This window comes from Taudactylus pleione, unplaced genomic scaffold (assembly GCF_031769625.1).
Source record: "Taudactylus pleione unplaced genomic scaffold, aTauple2 ptg000113l, whole genome shotgun sequence".
Lineage (NCBI taxonomy): Eukaryota > Metazoa > Chordata > Amphibia > Anura > Myobatrachidae > Taudactylus > Taudactylus pleione.
Genome location: NW_028284515.1, coordinates 3,064,988 through 3,087,255, shown reverse-complemented (window position 1 = coordinate 3,087,255; position 22,268 = coordinate 3,064,988). Strand labels below are relative to the sequence as shown.

At 42.8% G+C, this 22,268-nt stretch overlaps 1 protein-coding gene across 2 annotated transcripts in view; it reads left to right on the top strand.

The window, feature by feature from the left end:
• The first annotated feature begins 1,492 nt into the window (after window positions 1-1,492).
• ZNF106 (zinc finger protein 106) overlaps window positions 1,493-22,268 on the top strand; it is a 105,191-nt gene continuing 84,415 nt past the window's right edge. For both annotated transcript variants that reach the window (XM_088471198.1, XM_088471197.1), the window contains exons 1-2: window positions 1,493-1,574; window positions 19,967-20,051. In XM_088471198.1, coding sequence (XP_088327324.1) covers window positions 19,998-20,051 — 54 coding nt within the window. In that variant the 5' untranslated portion in view covers window positions 1,493-1,574; window positions 19,967-19,997. The remainder of the gene's footprint in view (window positions 1,575-19,966; window positions 20,052-22,268) is intronic.

Below are 22,268 nucleotides of genomic sequence, written 5' to 3'. Positions count from 1 at the left end.
TATTGTAAATCTCGAAAAGCTATTTACTTCTATTTCTTTTGTGGTCATGTTTATACAACTTTATATGTTAATTTTCATACATACATTGATTTTTTTTCTCACATTGTGTAAAAGAAAATGCAACTTCACCCTTTTCTCATCTGAAATAGTCCTGGTCACAAAAGCAAAGTTTGATAGGAATAAATACCATTTTCTGTACTTTTGAGACATAAGCAATTAAGAAACAAAGTATTTGAAGGCCCTCATAGGAAAAGTTTATAAGGGCCGTACGTTCCACCCAATGGTGAAAAATGTATATAACACATGACAAGGAAGATGGCCCCCTCAGCTCTGGCCGTATAGCAGCTGCACCCCTTGCACCTATGGTACTTATGCCCATGCTTACTCCCCAAGGACAAAACTTTGTTACACAGTGTAGTTAAGCAGCGTTTAGGTTTTGTTACGACAGCTGCTTATCAAAGCATCTGTCCTGGCTCAGGGGCAATGATAAATAGCCCCAAAACCTGTTCTGAAATCGATGCGAATAGCAGCGATAAGGAACATTAGGTTCTCAATAGGGATGGACATCGGAAACCGATGGTTAGCAATCATTGATGTTCCTGATCCGGAGGAATTACTTTTCCCATCGAGTTACGGATTTTTGATGGTTGCAAGCCATCGGATGCAGCGTTCCAATGCCCATCCGATGACTGACAGTCTTCTATGCAACTGCGGACACCCGGAAGTGGTGTCCACAGCTCATCTTATGTACGCATGCGCAAAGCTCCGACTGCTTCTGCGTTTATCGTAATTATACCATTGAATGACTTTGATGCGATGGCTAGTAGCCATCAGATTACTTGATTTGATGGCGGAAGCCCAGCAACCATTCGATGTGGGGCCTTCAATGTCCATCCCTAGTTTTGGAGCATTTACATGCTTTTTAGTGATGTCAGTGGGAGAGCTTCTGGCTCTATTAGAGCCAGAAGCTCTCTGGGGCTTGCGGCCACGAGACCCTACCACAAGGGTCTCGTCGCAAGCCCGATGGTTGCAATGGTTTTGACCATCGCGACCATCATCCTGGCCGCTCGCATAAGCTGTGGGTGGTAACCCACAGCTATGCGAGCGGCCAAGAGGCCGCAACTAAAAAACCAAGCGTCCGCCCTGATTAGGAGACAGAGGCCTCTGTCTCTTAACACTGCTTAGTAACTTGACCCCTCTCTGTCTGCAGACTGAATGTCACAGGGAATGCAGCACTGCTATTCCCAAACTCTAATGCACTCGTTATTTATAATAATATGATAACTTCAGCAACATGTCTCTCTCTATCTGATAGCAAGGAAAATACCATACTGTCTATTGAGAGATTGTAAAAAAAACCCCCACAAAAACAAAAATAAACCCCACGTTGGCAGACATGTAGTTTTGGTCACCATGGAAACCCTGTCATGGACGGCGCCATGTTTTCCGCAGTGGTGACCGGAAGCGGAAGTTGCCTGCTGGCTGGAGAAATCGTACAGGTCGGGCTGGCGGGAGTAGCGGGATAATACGCCGGGGGAGGGACGCTGTATAACTGGGGAGCGCTGTGATTTCAGGTGAGAGTGTTACTATTCCGCTGTGGGGGGTCTGTGCGAGCCCGGAACACAGGGGACAAGTTATCCTGTCCGGCAGTCTCTGTGTGCAGCCATGGTGGCGGGTTACATGGTCTCTATGTTTGGGTCTGAGTGCCAGTTCCCAATACTACAGAGAAAGCAGAACACAGCAGGTGGCCACTTACTGTCTGAGTAGCAGGTGACTGGCTGAGACCTTTGCTAGAGATTTCCTGAAACACCTTTTACCAGTAAAACTTTTCTGCTGGAACATAGGAATGCTGGGGACCCGTAGTGGTAAATTCAATCAGTGGCACAATGTAATGAGCTCCTTAGTCACTTATTTCAATACGTGACCCTATGGGGTGATTTAGGGGTCTATTTACGAAGCCTTGGATGGAGATAAAGTACCAGCCAACCAGCTCCTAACTGTCATTTTTCAAACTCAGCCTGTGACATGGCAGTTAGGAGCTGATTGGCTGGTACCTTATCTGTTCACTTTATCTCCATCCAAGGCTTAGTAAATAGGGTGCCGTTACTGGCATTACAACGACACATCACAGACATCGTCAGCAGTTTTCCCCTAATTGAATTGACCTTGTATACCACAAACTGTCAAAAAATGTACAACTGTGGATCCATGAGCCCTGAAGCTGCTGAGCATTTGGCTTTGTACTTCTCAAATACAGTAATTTTGTTTTGTTTTTTTGTTGCTTTCTATCCACCAGAAATACAAGTAGATACACTTTGCATGGTGTTATGTGGCACCTCGCAGACGGACTATTTAAAAACCCTAATTACCTTCAGCAGGGAAAAACGGAGGGTACCCACAGTGATCCCCCATGTCAGAACATTAGGGGGGTCCAAGGATGAAGTACCGAAAATTCCCCCTTTATTCCCAATACTTACCTTTCCCCAGGCTCCTGTTTTCGCCGACTCCAAATTGAATACGGGGATAAAGCGGGCACGCGCCTGATACTTTATCCCCAGAAAAGCTCCGATGTGGAGCGAAAAGTCCAGCACAGACTTTTTGCTCCCTAATTGAATATGGCCCATAATGTTATGTAAAACATGATGCATGTTTACAGTTTTAAAGACAACATGTTTAAAATGCGTTACTTTGTATTAAAACCGGGTTGATCTTTTTATTACCTAATGCAAAGGGACAACACATCCTAGAGAAAAACAAAGCTCTAGTCTGGAAAAGTTCTTATTGCTTTACAGATAATTTTGAATGATTACTTAATTAGTATTCTGTATTTTGCCCTTTTGTATAGAAAAAAAGTAGACCTTGTCAACTGATGACCTTGCCAATTAAGACAACCCCTATTGGCACTGACAGACACTACTATCTAAGATAAGATTTTTCAGAACAGTCTAGATTGTTTTGTTTCATTCACTTAAAAATCCATACATAGTTTCAGGATCAATGGCTTGTCACTTATTACTATGCTGCATTACATAAGTGACTAATTGATGTTGCTTAAATAGTCTGTAGCAGATGTCCATCATGGTTGGAGTGTACCTGTAGATTATAATGCTGGGTACATACTGGCAGATTATATTGGCTGATCAATTGATTGGTCAATATATTGGGTGCCCGTCGGTCAGTGTGTACCAGCGATATATCTGTGAACGACGTTGTTCAGACATATTGCATCGGCTGTGCTGAACAGCTGAAGGCAGATATATCTGTCCATCGTGCTGTGTGTAAGGGCGGTCAGCCGACCGCCCGTACACTTGCAGCCTCGGGGAGGGCGTTTTGTCGCGACTCCCAACCAGTGGGACCCGCTGACAGATGGAAGATGATGGCTGTTCAGTGTGTATGAACAACCATCATCTGTAGATATATCTGCTAGGTATAGACCACCACACATACCCTTTCAGTGTCCCTCAACCTAGTAGTAAGCCCCTTGTAATAGTGCCCCCAGTAGTAAGCCCCTTGTAATAGTGCCCCCAGTAGTAAGCCCCTTGTAATAGTGCCCCCAGTAGTAAGCCCCTTGTAATAGTGCCCCCAGTAGTAAGCCCCCTGTAATAGTGCCCCCAGTAGTAAGCCCCCTGTAATAGTGCCCCCATTAGTAAGCCCCCTGTAATAGTGCCCCAGTAGTAAGCCCCTTGTAATAGTGCCCCCAGTAGTTAGCCCCCTTGAAATAGTGCCCCCAGTATTAGTGCTCCCAGTACTAAGCCCCCTCTAAGTGTGCAGCGCACACACAAAAAACAAAATACTTACCTTAGGCCATGATCCTGCATCGTCTGCCGCTCTTCGGAACCATGGGAGAGATGTCATGACGTCTCTCCCATGGGGGGAGTCGGACGCCGGAGCTCATGAGTGAGCTCCGGCTGCCGCTGCGGGGAGTCGGGTGCCCGCTGGTAAAATTTAGCGGGCGCCCGGCAAATGGAGCTTCCCTGCGGTGGCAGGGGGGGGGGTTAGGGGCTTGGAAAACACGGTCGCCAGGACTAAAATCATAGTCGCCATGGCGACCTAGCGCCTGGGATTTGTCGAGCCCTGCATTATCGTTAATTATAGTACAGACGTTTATTATCCTGTGAAAACTTAGTGAATATACATCGCCACAGAGAGCCTTTGTGACCATTTCAGTGGCTTTTCTCTGAGAATTGAATTGCCCCCTTAAAATCAGCAAATAAATGAATACTACATCCCTAAGGGTCACTTTTTATTGTATCTGAGCATCTGCTTCACCTGCTTAATACGCATTCCCATTCACCTACTGAAATGTAAGAAAAACACCATTCATCCATGCACACACTCCTATAGTGCTGAAGAGTTTTGTTACTAAACCAGGAAAAGTACATTAAACCTTTTAGAAAAGCAGGAAAATGTCTGTGTGGACATGTATTAACCATTTATTGCTTTGATACTGTTTTAAAATGACATAATTGAGCAGGTGGTAAGTTACCTTTCTGTATTGCACAGGTTCTCAAACTCTGTCCTCAGGACCCCAAACAATGCATGTTTTCCAGGTCTCCTAACAGAATTAAAAGTGAAATAATTATCTCCACCTGTGGATCTTTTAAAATGTGATCGTGAGTAATGAATACACCTGTGTACCTGCTAGGTGACCGGGAAAACATGAACTGTGTGGGGTTGGGGTCCTGAGGACCGAGTTTGAGAACCACTGCTGTATTGCATTGTGACATTTCATTCTTTTCTTTTCCCTGTAAAGGTGGGTACACACCTGAAAGATATATCTGCAGATCAAGTGATGTGCAGATGATGGTCATTCATACTCACTGAACGACCATCATCTGTGCTGCAGCGGGTCCCGGCGGCCGGGGTGTGTGTAGGGGGTGTGGCCCAATTGTGGCCTGTGTGGCCACGCCCCCTTTGGAGTTAGGTTTAGGGCACCCAGGGGGGACTTAGGGTTAGGCATCCCCCTGGGAGGGTTAGCATAGGGGGAGGGAGGGTTAGGGTTAGGCACCCCCCCGGGGGACTTGGGTTTAGGCAGTGGGGAAGGGGGGGGTTAGGGTTAGACACCACTTAGAGAGGGGATTAGAGTTAAGCACTCTGGGGGGGGGGGGGGAGATTAGGGTTAGGCACCCCTAAGGAGGGTTATTGTTAGGAGGTTAGGTTAGTTTATACTTACCTTAGGGACGATCAGGGTTTCCAGCACTGTAGGTCTTCCGCTGCCGGGAACTCTGCATCTGTCGGCCTGCCGCTGCCGGGAATCGAACCGCCGATTCCCAGAAATGTGTCATAAATACAGTAGATGTTAGTGTCACATAATTGTCTTGCTTCCATTCGTGTGATATCCCGTTCTGGTAGGCACATGGTTTTCTGAATCACTATGGTGGTGATTAATTTAGCACCGTGGGGATGTAGCTCCCCGGTTAAGTGTCCGGAGCTATTCCATTACTCCAGTGGTAAGTCCACAACTAGCCCTTAACTCGAATTTCTGTTCACACCCTCCTGAGGGTTCAAGCAGAAATCCACGTTAACTAGTGCCGTGGGGCTAGTTGCTGGCTCACCGCGTTCTGTAACTGCATCATGCCAGGCACTTTACCTGGGAAATGCAGCTTACCGCGATTAAGCCCCAGGCAACAGTCGCTGTAAGGTGCACTTCCCAGGTAAGTCAATTGAATAGCTTTGGGCACTTAACCCAGGAGCAACATCTCCCTGGTGCTAATTGAATGCTGTTCCTGGGAAAGTTACATGCAAGCCCTTTTTATTAACTAGATGTCAAAAGATGTTTTACTGCGCTAAGCACTGTAAATATCAAGGTAAACATATGATGGAGGTAAGGTTTGCTGTCTGTTAGTAAACAGGAGGCTTCAATAAATTAAAATGTTTATTGCATGTATCACATACCAATTAAATAATAACAATCAAACAATAAAAAATAAAAATTGAATGGAATCACAATTGGCTCTTTTCAGATGAAAAATCGCTAGCTAAGAGACTTTGTAAATGTGTATTGGTGATACACATGTAACTATATGAGACAGGTCCCAATCACTGAATAATTCTTAGATTGTCACTGTTTTGCAACAATTGCGCTAAGCGTTGAGTGTGTGTACACACACACACGCGCACACACACACACCTTCTTGCATGTCACCAGGGAGAGTGTAATCGATCTGGAGGTGAGCTGCCCACACTACTTTGTCACTTTTCGCCCAACGGCTATGGGTATACTACCACCTCTCACCTGGGTCCTGGACAGATTACTCATGTGCAGAGCCCTCAGTCCGCGGCTGCCGGGGACTCCAGGACACACTGCTACCCCGACACCTGCTACTGCTGCTTGGAGCCTCATTGGATGAGGAGACGCTGCTGCCCAAAGCTGATTGTTTTGGGAAGATGCTGGGCCGGCTACTGCAGCTTGTCCTGAAGGACTCACTCATTTTTAAAAGGTAAGTCCCTCATTGCCCGTAGCGGGTAAATACGCGCTATAGCGCGTATTTTACGATCACTGCCTTTTACTTATAAAAGTCATTTGATGGAAATTGTGGCGCATACAGTCTATTGCCCAACTTGAACTCATTGTTTTCCTCTATTTTGATCTGTGCTCCACTGTCCATATTAAACTTGTGCATATTCGCGTATGGGGTCCGTTATACATTTTTTCTTTGAACGTGGAGGAGGGCTGACGCCCTGATTTGGGTAATTATTTAAAAAAAAAAAAATCCTTATAGGACTGTAGTACGAAAATATACAACAATCTTTTAAGAGTTTCTAAAGCGAAGTCATGTTCCGAGTGACAAGATCCTGTTTGGCCTCCTACATACTGTAAATGGCCAAAGTATGTGTACATACAAACATTCCATCCATATGTGCTTTTTGAACATAACATACCAAAATTATAGGCATTAATATAGAGTTTGTACCCCTCTACAGAAGTACAGTGCTGACCAGGGCAGATATTTGTCGAACTGTCTGATAATTTTCGGCATGACTAGGGATAGATGATGATGGTGACATTTTCTGATGCCATTTACCTACATACCTGATATTGTGATTTTAATCTGTTAATCTTTTTATTTTATTTTTTAAATATGATGAAACATTTTGCAATATTACAGTATTTAAAGCCAACATAATTGAAACATATTTTCAGGGGAGATCCATTTATTACACAAAAAATTATCGATCATCGAGCAATATTTAAATGGATCATTGAAGCGATCATTCATTTTATTTTTTATTTTCATGATAAAGCTCATTAAATAAATTTGTTTTTATTTGAATGCTTTATACTTCAGTATATTAGAGAAATGGGTTAGAAATGTATCACTATGAATGCTTTGACCTGTTTATAATTTAACATATAATGGATTCGCCACTGTTTTGCTCATAAGTTGAGTTCTTGGAGCACCATATTGCTGAGAATACATTGCTGGGTAGAATGTGGAGTAGTTGTCAGTGACACTATTTTAAGTTCTTGCCATACAGAAATAGTTGCTACATCCAGGCTAACTGTGTTGCTGAGCTGCAAGTGTTTCTGTTCTAGGAATTTGAAGCTTCTAGAAAGACTTGTCAAATGACCGTATGAGAGATTTTGTCTTTGCCACAGTAGCTGCAAGAAAATGTCATGTGCTTTCGGCATGGAAGCTCCGCACACTGAAGCATTGCATTGCGTATGTGCCAGCAACAATTGTTCATCCATTTAGTTGCAAGTTTTACCGCGTGGGTATAGCTTCGGGTTTCACGCCCGGAGCTATTCAATTTTTTTTTTACCTTGTTTCCCAGCGTGGTAAAACCTCTGGTAATGCGCGGTAACCTGCCGATTCCACACAATTGCCAGAGGTGCATGTTTACGCAGACTTTCATGGCACCTCCTGAAGCTGCAAGGAAAGGTGCACCCTCTGGTAATTAACGCTGGGGGTATCAGCCGTTAATTGAACTGGTCAGCACCAGCAATTAGCCCGCGGCTAATTGGATATGCCCCTAAGCTGTATAGGCACATATTTCATGGGTTTTGATACTAAAAGAGGCTTTGTTCCTCTTTACAGTATGTTCGTGTGTCCATTCAAAGCTAATCAAGAAGTACTCCATTTAATAAACTTACGTTGTGCACTCAGCTGAAAAAGTTCTACATACATTTTTTAATGCAGCTGAATATAGAGCATTTTTTAAGGTGTGACAAAAAAGACACGAATGGGCATGCATGATGTGGGTGTGATGGGGTTAATCAAAACAAAACCTTGTGATCAGTTTAAAAATATGATAACTGTTTGGTAACTAAATGTCAAGCTGGCCACAGACATAGCGATGTGCCGATGTGTACGATTTCCCTTGAAACTGTCCCCGGCAGTTCTGCACACAATTTGGTGTCCAATCTTCATACGATCTCTCCTGCATCCAGACTTTTTACAGTGCATCGCCTCCTAGATTGTCAGATCTGCCCTACTGCAAGGCAGATCTGACGCTGCGATGTGCGACTAGCGGGGACGCGCATCGCATCGTGAGTGGGGACTCACGATTTACTCAGGATTTGGCCATATTTTACACAATCTGTCATTCCAATGTGTCGGAATCGGCCAGATCGGGTAAAATATCGCTGTGTGTGACCAGCATTACAGCATTTTGTCCACACATGATGTATACTGATCTTTAGTTTCTGTGCTGTTTCCTTCACATTTGCTACGTTGTCCTTGTGTTATGTATGAAAGGCACCACAGGGTGGTGCTGTATTTAGGTCAGTGCTGAAAATTTGGAAATACAGTATGGGTGTAGACAATAAAAAGGTAGACAATGTTTAGGTAAACACCACAAATTAGACAGGGACACAAGGTTGACGGGGTCAATAGGTCGACAGGTACAGTTGGTCGACAGTGTCAAAAGGTTGACACACCCATGGTGTACACTTTTTTTTTTTTCTAGCCCTAATCTTCTCCCTAACCCTCCCCTTAGTGCCTAACCCTTCCTCCTGGTGCCTAACCCTAACCGTCGGAGTAGGTGCCTTACTCTAGCCGTCCCTTCTAGTGCCTAACCCTCCCTCCTGGTGCCTAACCCTCACCGTCGGGGTAAGTGCCTAACCCTAACCATCAGAGTAAAGGGGCCTATCCATTAGCAGATCAATTTGAACGATATATCGTTCAGTCGTTCAATTTATCTGCTATGGAGAGGCCCTGAGCGATGACAGATTCGCACTCCCGCGGCCGACAAATTGCGTCTTTCCTCTCTCCAACATGTTGGTCAATTATCGCATATCGCTGTCAGGTATTAGAAATATCTGTCAGTTTATAAGCGGTAAACGACGAATGATATTTTTAATGAAAATTAATGGAAACATTAAAAAAAAAAAACCACTCCCTGAATGATGTCATGCAATATCGTTCGTCGTTTGCAAAAATCTGTCATGTACATGACGGATATCTGTCACCGCAGCCCCAGGGATTTTCAAGGGATAAATCTTTTGTCTTTCATCGTAGAGAAAGATCTGCTGATGGATAGGCCCCTTAAGTGCCTAACCCTAAAAAACAGAAAGAAACTTGTTGACCATTTGTACAAGTCAGCCTTATATGTAGACATTTAGTGTGTCGACCTATTGACCCTGTCAACCTTTTGTCCCTGTCGACCTATTTCCTGTCTAACTTGTGGTGTCTACCTTAACATTGTCTACCTTTTTATTGTAGATCTAAAGACTGGATACCATACAGCTATATTGGGAACTATTCAGTTGAGAGCAAGTTACTGGTTCACACACATATGGGTATTATAGTACATAAAATATTGCTGCTAATTCACTTGTGATCAGAAATGAGCTTTTTCTTACCAGTAATATCAGGTGGAAACTGTAAATTAATTGAAGCTCTCATATATAGACTATTTACAAAAATAGGAAAGCGAAACATGAGGTATAAAACAATTTGCAATGCATATCAGTCTCAGGCAGATTTTTTTTACTTGAAAGACCTGTAAACACCCAAATTGAAAGTTTCAGACCTAACCAGGAAGGTAGAGGATACATTGCTCCACGTTAAAATATCATTGCGGATCTGTTTAAATGTAAAGCACCTGCGTATCTCCTAGTCAAAAAATGGCTATTCCACATCTATTTGGACAGTGTTCTAGCTGGAGCTAAACTGGGTACACAGGCCCGATGTGACAACCGATGCCAATATAGCCAAGTATATTGGTATGCCTGGCTGTGTTTATGTGCGATCGACCCACCACCCGCTCGTACACTGGCCACCTGAACTGACATCACAACTGGAACGGCAAATTTAAGTGCCCGTCCCGTTGTGATGTCTGGCCTGATATATTGAGCACCCGACAGGTAAGTGTGTATAGCTTACCAAATTGTCCGCTCAATTGGTGCAATGGCCAGTCAGCCACAGGGTCATCTAAGTGTGTACCCTGCCCCTGTGAGGGAGTTTACCATTCCGTACAGTGAATTTGCAAGTCACACACATACTCTGTTGGAGAATCACCTACCTCCTCATACAGCTATCAGTTATTTAATTTGTTATTCAGTTGAATTACTGCAGTGCCCTGGGTCCTACTTGTTTCTTACCTGGGTCTGCTAGCAAAAGCATTACACCGCTTGCAGCTGATACAAGAGGCAACAATGTGAAAAGTATTAACTGAAGTGGTCCTGAGTGCCTGGACACACAATTTCTCAGCAACCCAGAAAACGGAAATAGGCTATACCCTTATAGCCGTTCAAAATATGTAAATATAAACACTGATAACTCGGATGTGCTGGTGTCGTACAGAAATATAAAGATCAAAGGAAATACTTCCCTTGATATAGTAGGTGCTGATTTCTTATACAGGTGGGACTTTCATAGACGATAATAATCCATCGCCTCTTCCAGGTTCCTTATCCGGGGGCTAATCTGGTCACTTCCCAACATAAAGTAGTCCTGTCACACTTCACCTACACGTTTTGGGAGTAGCCTCTCCCTTCCTCAAGGCAGTGTGGGCTGTTACCTAACCGTCCCTGCTCCTTCCCACATAACATCCGTTCTCCACTCACTTCTATTTCAAGACTGGCTTTCTGACTTTCGAAGCCCTTCATAACCAGCGTCCAAGGTACTTGAAGCAACTTCTGATTTACTTACTACCCCACTCGCTTACTTCAGTCTATGATGAAAGACTCTTGGTAGTACCTAGAAACTCCCCTAATTAATTTGGCGGTAGAGCTTTTTGCTTTGCAGCTCCGACTTTGTAACTTGCTTTCTCGTACAGTTTGAGAGGCCTCCACTGTATAATAATCATAATGTTATTTATATAGCACTTTTCTCCCAATAGGTCTCTTAAGTGGTTTATATTTGCATTTAAAACACAAAATCAAAAATAAGCTTAACAGCAAAGAGGGACATTACTAAAATGCATGAGTAAACAAGTGAGTCTTGAGTCTATTTTTCAGGGATTCTAGAATGGAGGCCTCTCAAATAGTGCAGGGAAGCAAGTTCCATAGAGTCGGAGCCGCAAAGCTAAAAGCTCGACCTTCATATGAATTCAAGGACATCCCAGGTACTGCTAATAGACCTTCATCTACAGATCGCAGTAAGTGAGCAGGACAGTAAGGAATCAGAAGTTGCTTCAGGTACCTTGTGCCCTGGTTATGTAGGACTTTGAAAGTCAGTAAGCCAGTCTTGAAACATACTCTCCATCTAACAGGCAGCCAATGAAGGTAGTAGAGAATGAGTGTTATGTGGCTGGAACGGTACTGGTTGGTTAATATTCTGGCAGCTGCATTTTGCATCAGTTGCAAGCGGTGCACTTCATTTGTTGGGAGACCCAGGTAAAGAGCATTGCAGTATTCCGAGATTATACAAATGCATGACTGTAGGCAGATCATCTGAGGGGAATTAAGTGTTGATTCTCAGATGAAAGAATGAGGGCTTGATTGTGGCAGATAACTGATGCTAAAGTGGAAAGCCACTAAATATTTAGAAACCTTCAAAACCCCTTTTTAGAATTCCTTAGGCCACAAAAAAAAGCAGCTTTGGTAGTGTTAGGCCAAATTGCTGGAAAATATTTATTTATTTATAGCTCAGTCTAATCAGATCACCTTTTATTGGTCACATTGGAAAACCATATTGGTTATATCCACCAATAGGAAAATTGATTGTATTGAGATCGTGAGGCCATTATTTCTCAGAAGCTGATACTAAAGTCTATAGACCTTGTGACATAAATTCTCATTAAAGTGTTCTAGTCACTCAGTGATTGCAAAATACACGCTATAAGCATGTTTTTTTACGTGCTACAGGCAGTGAGGGACTCAGGCCCTCATTCAGAGTCGATCGCTAAATACAAGCGGTCGCTCTGAATAAGGGCGGCCGCTTGTGGTGTGAAGTGCGGCCTCCTGGTCGCTAGCTAAGCTGTGGGTTACCACCCACAGCTCTAGCGAGCGACCAGGTTGATGGTCGCGATGGTCAGGACCATCACGACCCACGGGGCTTGCAACAAGATCCTAAGGTTGGGTCTCGGCAAGCGCAAGCCCCAGGGAGCTTCCTGCACTGATCGAGAAGGAAGCTCCCCACTGACGACATTGCTGATGTCAGTGGGGCCGCCCCCAAACGGCAAGCTTTCTGTTGGGAATGCCTCCGTTTGGCCGGCCACCCACCCCGACTCCCAAACTGGGCGAGCTGTTAATCACCATCGACAGCTCGCCCCCTTTGGTGGAGACCTGTTACGACGGAGCGCCCGTCGCTAGCCGGGTCTCGCACATGTGCACGTCGGAGCCAGCTCCGACGTGCGCATGCCCAGTGGGCAAATATCGACCTGGTTGCGAGCGCTCAGCGCTGGCGACCAGGTCTGAATAAGGCCCTCAGTATTTTTTTAATTAGCTGGTCCTGCAGGGGTGCCATCTCTCCCCCTGGTCGGTACATGTCAGTATTAACCACTTGCCTGGCATGGTCTCAATATTCCGACCACACAGCGGACAGTTCTTTATCTGCTCTGCATGCAACATTTTGACCAGTCGGATAAAAGTGAGGGCGGCTGCAGGAAGAGAATCTTCCCGCAGCTGGTGCTCTCAGAGGGACCTTCCGGTCCCCCTGCTTGCTTGCACCCACCCCCAGTGTCTGCTGTGCTGCCAATCACTGCTGACCGGTCAACACAGCAGGACCCCCCACGCAGCGGCTGCAGAGATTAGCAGCACAGCAGACACTGTGGGTGGGTGCAAGCAGCCGCTGGGAAAAAATAAACTAACCTCCCCCCTGACCCTCCTAGTTTGACTGATACCGTTGTCCCAAATGAAAGTCGCAATGTTTTCTGATGTTCTGATGATGGTGGTCCGATGTTTGAAAACACCATTTTTTTTTTTTCTTTCATACAAGCGTTAAAAAAATTATATATATATATATATATATATATATACATACATACATACAGTATATATATATATTATAATAAACAGTGGGGTTTTGGTTCATGAATTGATCAATGCATTTAAGCTTGCAGCCCATCATCACGGGACCCCACTTTACTGCAAGTCCCTACTCTATTGCTCAGAATTATAACATGACATAGCCATCACATTAGTGTTAAACTCAGGGTATGCTATCAAGGTTTAAAGCTCACAGCAACTTTGCTTTTAAATGTGAGACAGTTACCAAGCACACCTGTTGCAAATCACCTAGGAAAACAGCTGACACAAGTTAGATAACTAGTTAAGAGGGGTGCATGAGAAAATGTGATCACAAAAATGATTAATTATAAAAATTAATCATCTAGTTTCATACCATATTGTTGACTTAAAATAATACTGTATTTGTTTTATTTTTAATCATTATGCAAAGTATCAATAAAGCTTTCCCAAATTGAGTGTTCTGTTTTTTATGTCTTATGAAGGGGGAAGTGGGCTGAATCCACTGTTGAATAAATTTTTTAGCTACTGCTGAAAGAATTAATAATAACTTTTTACAGCCCAAAGACACTCTAGTATTTGCCGGGAGATGTCCCAATACTGCCTACTCCAGAGTTAGTGGAAGGTAGGTGACTAAATCAGCCAACGCAAATTGTTTAATAGCGATTCTTAATTTCTTAAAAACACCACTATCTCATAGGCAATGGTATAAGGATGCTCTCGGGTGGGCACATTTTGGACATGCTGAAAAGTTAGTAATACCAATAAGGTTGCACCGATTAGGGGGAGAGAGAACCTCTATAAAATAGTCTATAGAACATCTCTCTATAAGTAGTAGCAGGATATCATCCTCCATTAAATTCGGAAAGTATGTCTGCCACTTAGCAATGCCCTATAAGAATGTTCCCTTAAAAAAAAGGAATTCTCGATATATGATAGAAATTAGTTATAGCTTTACTAGAGCACCCAACGGACTGAAAAGCATCATCTTATTGGTTGTCACAATCCAGGGGAGACAGGAAAGATATCACTTTACTAGCATAATGTTGCGCCTGTGGGAAGGCTAAGTCACAGGTCTGAAGAGCCTGTGCGAGATCTCTGACTGTGCGTAATCCCTGAGATTCCCACATTCTAAATGGATATGCAGCAGATCAGTGCTGACAATTATTGTTACCCAGCAGAGGGAGGTTACATTTTTGGACGTTGTTATACGCAATTGCGGACATAGATTAGTTCTTGTAATCATTTGAAACATTGTAACTAATGTATGTGATTTTATGTGATGTAATGTGATGCTTTAATAAAACTGGTTCAAAAAAATAAATAAATGAAGGGTAGAGTGCAAATCTGTTTCAAATAGAGTGCCATGTTGTCCACGCTGACATCAGACGGGGATTATCAACCAGAAGTGGGGGAATGTCACACTTTGGATTAAGTTTTTTACACACGCCCGAGTGGAAATAAATTGTTTTCTCTAAGGTGTAATAAGCATGAAGATTTTTATACAGGATCCATTCTTTAGTATATCTGCAAATTGCTGCATCAGTATAAAAAAGAATATTCGGGAAATTAAGTGGGGGAACTGGCAGTAATTTAGGAAATCTAATCATTTTTTGAATTACTTTTACTAAAAGCATTCACCGAGGCACATGTGCTACATACAGTCCTGATGTCCCATCATTATTTATTAAAGCAAGCTGTACTGTAGTATATAAAGTTTAAAACAATTTTTTAAGTAATAAAAGGTGGACAATGAGGCAAATTGATCAAGAGCTGGTTATTGGATACTGTTGAATACTGCATTACCGAAAATGTAAGTAATAGTTTTGTTGTAATCGAAAGAGGTGGATGAAGCATGTCAAACCTGTACATTACACCTTACCTGAGTAAAGTTTCTATTTCAATTCTGTTTAATTGCATATTCCCAGTTCATCCATTTGCAGCAGGTTGACCTGTTTGGGGAGTGGGCTTCTCTCTTTGTGGGGAGATTCAATACAGCGAGAATTGGAGATGCTCGGCTGTGCTCTTATCCACCTTTTTCCATCCCCTCTATGAGGCTACGAGGGAAAGGTTTCGATGCATTTCGGATTGACACATCGTTTTGATGTCAGCAATTAAATTTGTGCAGATAGGCAGATTCAGTTAGCTTCAGGACTTACAACGTGGTTGCAGCTCCTAGGTTTAACTCCCGGGGCTATTCGGCAATTTCCACGCGTGCTAACTCATAGCTCTTAGGTTAAGTGTACGGAGCTATAGAATTTCCCCGTGCAGTAAGCCCCAGTGGGTGAATTTTTATTGCAGATTTTTCCTCGAGGCTGCAATGAAAGCTCCATGTTAAGTGAGAGATTGCATGGGGTAGCGGGCAGTAATTGAATAACTCTGGGCAGAGCTGTTGCCGTGTGGTAAGTTCCACGACAATTGAATCTGCCACAGAGTGTGGACGGCAGACTTTGCTTAGCTGAAATGCACTGTAGGGAGGCACATGCAGTGTACAGGGACATTTTTAAGCCCACACCTTAACGGTCTCAAATTCTGTCTTTAATTGAATCTCACTAGCACAGTATTTATCATTTTGTAACATGAAAAATTACTGCTTTCTATTGATGCAATTTTTTGTGTTTTTGAGCAAAGACACTCATTTTTTTACAGACACACATAATGTGCAAAACTGTACCTCTTCTGGATCGGGATATTCCTTGCTGAATGGAAACTGACAGAACCTCTAGTTGCGTCGATATGCAAGAACTGCAGTTTGTGGTGCTGGATAAGGGCTGTAAATGAATGTACTTTGTAAGTCTGGCTGTCCTAAAGATGTTGCATCTTTGGTGTGTAATGGAGTGGGCCGTAATACTATATATTTATTTAGCTTAACCACACTCTAGTGGAAAGTCAGGGTAACTATTTTATTATCCATACATGAAAATTAAATTTATGTAGTTCGTGGTCCTAAATATCACCAGTAAATCAGTGACTATTATGATAAGTAACATTTTCATAGTTTCTTGTCCTGTACCCTAATGTGTACCCTGTACATACTGGTGTGGGCTGGCCCACAGTCCATGAGAAGGCAGCGTGACAAATCCCTGGGAAAGAGTAGTATCACGAGTGTAATGATAGGCCGAACATTGGTTACTTGCTCCGTGAATGGGCAATTGGGGGAACTAGATGTCACACGTATCTTTGTTTTAATCTGACGTGTACATTTTGTACTTTTGTATTTTCTTAATATCCCTTAATTCATGACATACTTCTAAAGGTTCTTCAGAGTCCTGTGGTAAGATCATGTAGTAGAACCTCAGCTGAAGAATTTGAACATTTCTCTCCAGAGCATTTTGTGAGCAGTGAAAGTCTTCACATTTTAAAACCCACGTTTTTTTTTCCCTGTTTATGGCACGGCCTTGTTCCCTTCAGCTGTTGCTTTATATAGTTAGAACACGTCAGACCTAGATCTAAAAAAAAAAAAAAAAAAATAGCTGTAGGAAGTGGCCGCATGTGAACGCAGAACCTCTAGGAATTAGTTATGGGACTGTACACCAGTAATTCCCAACCCCAAACCTCAGGGACCCCTAACTGTATCACAATTGATATAAGATCCAATTGTGGATCGTTTTAAAATGTCAACTAGTAATGAATACACCTTTCCTCCAACTGGAAAACATGTACTGTTAGGGGAGAATTCCATTCTGTGCGATGTATACGCAGGATTCATACATTTTTCTTCACACCCCATAGATGTGCGATGAGAAGTTTGGTATGCCGGTACTACTGTAAGTGGCCAATGTGTGCGATGCCCAGAGCATGAATTGAATTGAGTCAGCCCCTTAGAGGTACCTGAGGATTGCATTTGAGAAACACTGCTGTACAGCCATGGCCAAAAGTTTTGAGAATGACACAAGTATTGGTTTTCACAAAGTTTGCTGCTTCAGTGTTTTTAGGCCTATTTGTCAGATGCTACTATGGTATACTGAAGTAAAATTACAAGCATTTTCAAAGTGTCACAGGCTTTTATTGTCAATTACATTAAGTTTTTATGCAAAGAGTCAATATTTGCAGTGTTGACTTCTTTTTCAAGACCTCTACAATTCGCCCTGGCATGCTGTCAATCAAATTCTGGGCCACATACTGACTGATGGCCGCCCATTCTTACCTGATCAATGCTTGGTGTTTGTCAGAATTTGTGGGTTTTTGTTTGTCCACCCGTCTCATGCTGGAAAAGGCATTGTTCTCACCAAACTGTTCTAGGATGGTTGGGAAAAGTTGCTCTTGGAGGATGTTTTGGTATCATTCTTTATTCACGTCTGTGTTCTTGGGCAAAGTTGTGAGTCCACTCCCTTGGCTGAGAAGCAACCCCACAGATGAATGGTCTCAGGATGCTTTACTGTTTGTGTGTGTTGCTTATCAAATTAATCAGCACTGTTTCGTGGTGCGTCCTAGTCGTATCGCGTTGCGACGAAGAAGCATTTTCGGGCCAAAAAGATTCCTGGCCTTAACAGAATCACACGGGACCTGGCGCACCAAAAGTGCTGTTTGGCACGGTTGCAGCAAGAGTGTATGAGGACACCTCTCTATTGGAATAAGTTCCCTTTTTGATTGATTGATCGTTTTATCAAACGTTTCACCATATCTTGGGTCCAGATATTCATAACACTCGGACAGTAATAAGTTTAATATTTTTATGCTGTCCTGTGGGGTGTGGTATGACTTATCAACTTTTCTGAAGGTCGAGAGTCCAGAATGTCGATGTCATTAGGTCAGCAATCAATATCTAGGCATGTATTAAGGTCACTTTCTTTACAGGTACCACATATTTATAATATATAGCGCTCGATCCCCCTGTAATTTTTTCACTATCCCTAATTGAGCTGCTTTTATCATTTACATATAGCGCGGTAGCCACAATACCAAATGACTATGTATTAAGGTCGACATTGGCTAAAATGTCAACACATTCAGAATGATGACATTCAACCTGTCGACACCAACATGTTGACGTGTGTTTTTTTTTTATGTTAGTCTAAACCTAACCATAAAAACACCACACCGTCGACAATGTGGTATTGACACATTAATATCGACATTCTGAACATGTCGACATTTTAACTATTTCGACCTAGATGCATGTCTACATATTGATTGTGACCTAATGTCCATGACGACATTCTGAATGTTGACAAGTCGACGGATACCATCCTGTGGTACAAAAATAAGTTAGTTGTCAGTTTTGTGATGATTTTCATACAATGCAAAAAAAGACAAAACAAGTATGGCCAAAAATGTTTTTTTTTTTTTTTTTCTTTGCAGAAACAATTGTTTTATAAACATTTCACTGTAATTAAATTACAGCAGGGACTAATAGTTCACTCATGGTTATGTGACAGGTAGAATACAACCCCGTCAATGCTGCTGATAAATCTGTTCAGTGAGTGAATATAGGTCAGTGGTCCGCTGTGGACTGCATCAGTTTATGTCCTTAATGCTCTCTCTGACAGCCAATCGTCACTGGCCTATGTATTTATAGTGCTCGTTCCCAAGCAGTGCAGTGTTTATAGGCCTGCTCTGGAGTGGGCTACTCTTCCTGTAATAGTGTAATGTTACTCTGATGCACAGTAAAGGCTAGCAGTATAATTTTAGATGCATTTTATAAAGGGGTATTTTAAGTGTTACATGCTAGTATATTAGAGGTATGGGTCAGAAAGTCGGTGATATATTTTAATTATACTTGTTATTAATATTCAAGCAGTTAATTGGATTTGGCTATATGAACTTTTGGGCTGTTTCTGAGTTGCATACAAAGTGGCTATAGTTGTGGAAGGCCATTTATGACAATGTCGGAATCCCTAGGGTTAATGCAGAGGTTTGTGTATCTGTCACCATCGATTTTACGCCAGCACCACTCAGAATCGCACAAAGCTTTTCATACATGCTCATGACTTAGGGCAGTTCTGAGCAGAAAAGCCCAATTTCACTTAAAGACAGATGTGTCCGAGTTCCGAACGACACAGAATGGGATGGTCATATGCAAAAATGTGTAAATTTGCGCATGTGCTGTATGCTAAATCTCGCTGTCCGTGCACAGAAATCCGTCACACTCAGAATAAGTCCTAATTAGAGTATTCCCAGTACTAGCTCGGCTCTTGTGACCTTGGAGACCACTCATTCCGCTTTGCTTACCCTGTTTGGTCACAGGAAGCCGCATAGAGAATGAATGCAGTGCTACGTACATTAGTGTGTGTGTGGGGGGGGGGGGGGGCGTGCTGCATTATGTTTGTAATATAAAAAATTTGTGTAGTAGTGGTGGCTCCAGAGTTGGGCCACACCGACTGCCACCCCAAACATCACTGGCAGTTGGTGCAGCTCCCCTATAGTTTTGAACTGTGCTGCGGCCCCATCTCTGGAGCCACCTGGTCAGTATTTATTAGAAACCTGGCTATTCAGGTTACTGGTAAAACCACAAAGTGCGTTCACTCTGAGGATTTTGCATGTGAAGTAGCAGGCTACTGACAAAGCTTGGATCTTCTGACAAACTGTATTTCAGCATTTGATACAGTTGTATGCAAAGCTTTCTCTGACCAATAACCTGTTGTTGTATTCAATTTTCTTCTCTTCATACAGCTATGGCTTGAGGTTCCATTGACTGGATGCAATGATGCGGGAACGAAAATGCATCTTGTGCCAAATTGTATACAGTTCCAAAAAGGTAATGTGCATGTAGATGTACAGTACAAAGTGTCATTCTGTATTCCCATAACTGTATGCATACGATGCATTAATGCTTGCATTCCATATTGCTGAGAATGCTCTTTAGTTTAGGGAAGAGGATATGTTTTCTTTTTATACTACCTTAGGCCAGTTTCCTGCTGACAATAAAAAGCATACTTGTATTAGGGATGGAGACACCCACTCTTTCCCTCATATTTGACACGTTCAGAGTATGTATGTATGTATGTATGTATGTATATAACTGCTGTTCAAGAGAACATTTTTACATTAACTTTCTACAAGCGCTTATTTGAAACATACATTTTGTTTACACGCATGTGGTTTATGTGAGAACGTTTAATATATGCTTTCAGTGCAGTAGCTATATAGACATTGAGGAAGATAGATCCGCGCCCCTCGGGTATAGTGACCAGATTCAGGTAGTGCTTGCTGTCATTGAGAAAGGGAGGGTTCTACAATCAGCAAATGGGTAGAAGCGTCTTGGTGTGTCCTGAAAATCAGCCATATCATGTGTCATGGCCAGTGGTCAGGACACACAGGAGGCGATTCAGATGTTTTTTAAGCCGTGATAATTAATCAGCGCCCAGTGTTGCAATTCAATTGTTCTGGGCGCTCATTAATTATCTCCCTCTTCGCCCCGGGTTTTATTCGCTTAAAACTGCTAAACCCGTCTAAAGTTTTGGTTAGGCCACACTAACTACGGCTAGCACGCCCTAACCAGAGGGTTTCTCACACATTTCTGCTGGTGCAAGCAGAAGCGCCGGCGGCTAACGCGCCCTGATGGAGCTACAATTGAATTGCTCCGTTGGGCGCCTTTAAAAAAAAAAAAAAAAGCCGCCGGCAAATCATTTGAATTGCCCCCCAAAGACTACGCGTATGTTGATTCCAGCCAAGGCTACTGTTACAGCATGTACGAGGGTTGTTCATAAAGTAATGCCTAAATGCTCACAACTCAGATTTTATTATAGATACAGATTTGAACATTTGCAGTAAAATACTTTGAAGTCTTGGTAACAGAATGACTACTCAAAAAATTCACCAGCTGCCCTCAGACATTTTCTCCACCTCTCAACCCAAGCTGTGAATCCAAAAAAATTCCAGTGGTTGGTGTCTGACCAAGGAACGTATGACGTTTTTAACAACCTCTGTGTCTTCAAAATGTTGACCCCTGAGACAGTATTTGAGAGGGCCAAACAGATGAAAGTCAGAAGGGGCCAATTCAGGACTCTATAGTGGATGTGGCATCATCCCATTTTGGCAATGGCCGCAGATGTTGCCATCGAAGTGTGAGGTCTGGCATTGTCGTGGTGTAAGATAACATTTGACAGTGGAATTGTTGACCTTTTTCGCGGATGGCTTCTTTCAGCTTCTTAAGTGTAATAATGTATTGATCACTGTTGATTGGTTTGGTTCCAAGTAATCAATGAGAATAATGGTGCATACACACGGTCAGATTTGTCAGATCTGTCAAATGAACGATTTTACCAAAGATTTGAACGATTGAACGATTTTTGACTGCTTTAAAATGAATGGAATCGTCCAAGTCTGACTGACTGCAAATAAATCAGATGTCAGATATCGTTAGCTGACCATCGGGAATGCGCATCATTCAAATCGTTCATTTGACAGATCTGCCAGATTTTCCTTCAGATATGAACGATTGAATGATTTTTTAAATCGTTATCGTTCAGATCTGAAGAAATATCTGACCGTGTGTATGCACCATAACACCTCGGCAATCCCAGAAGAATGTAGCCATGACTTTGTTTACGGATCGCTGTGATTTAAACTTTTTTGGCCTAGGTGAACTTGGGTGTTTCCATTGCTTTGATTGGGCCTTTGTTTCTGGGTCATAAAGGAATACCCAGGTCTCATCTCCTGTAATACATTATCCAAAAACTTCTGAGTTGGCTTCAAAGTTGGTCAAAAGGTCATTGCACACTTCCACCCTCTGGGCCTTATGATCCCTGGTTAATTGCTTTGGAACCCATTTAGCACACACTTTACAATATCTCAAATCATTGATTAGTGTTTCTACAGTGCCATGGCTACATTCAAGTTCATCACTGACATCTCTGATGGTCACACGACGGTCTTTCTGAATCATGGCATCGACTTTGTGTCGGTTCTCTGCTGTCACTGCAGTTGATGGTCAGCCACCTCGAGGTTTGTCGCACACAAACGATTCTCCCAA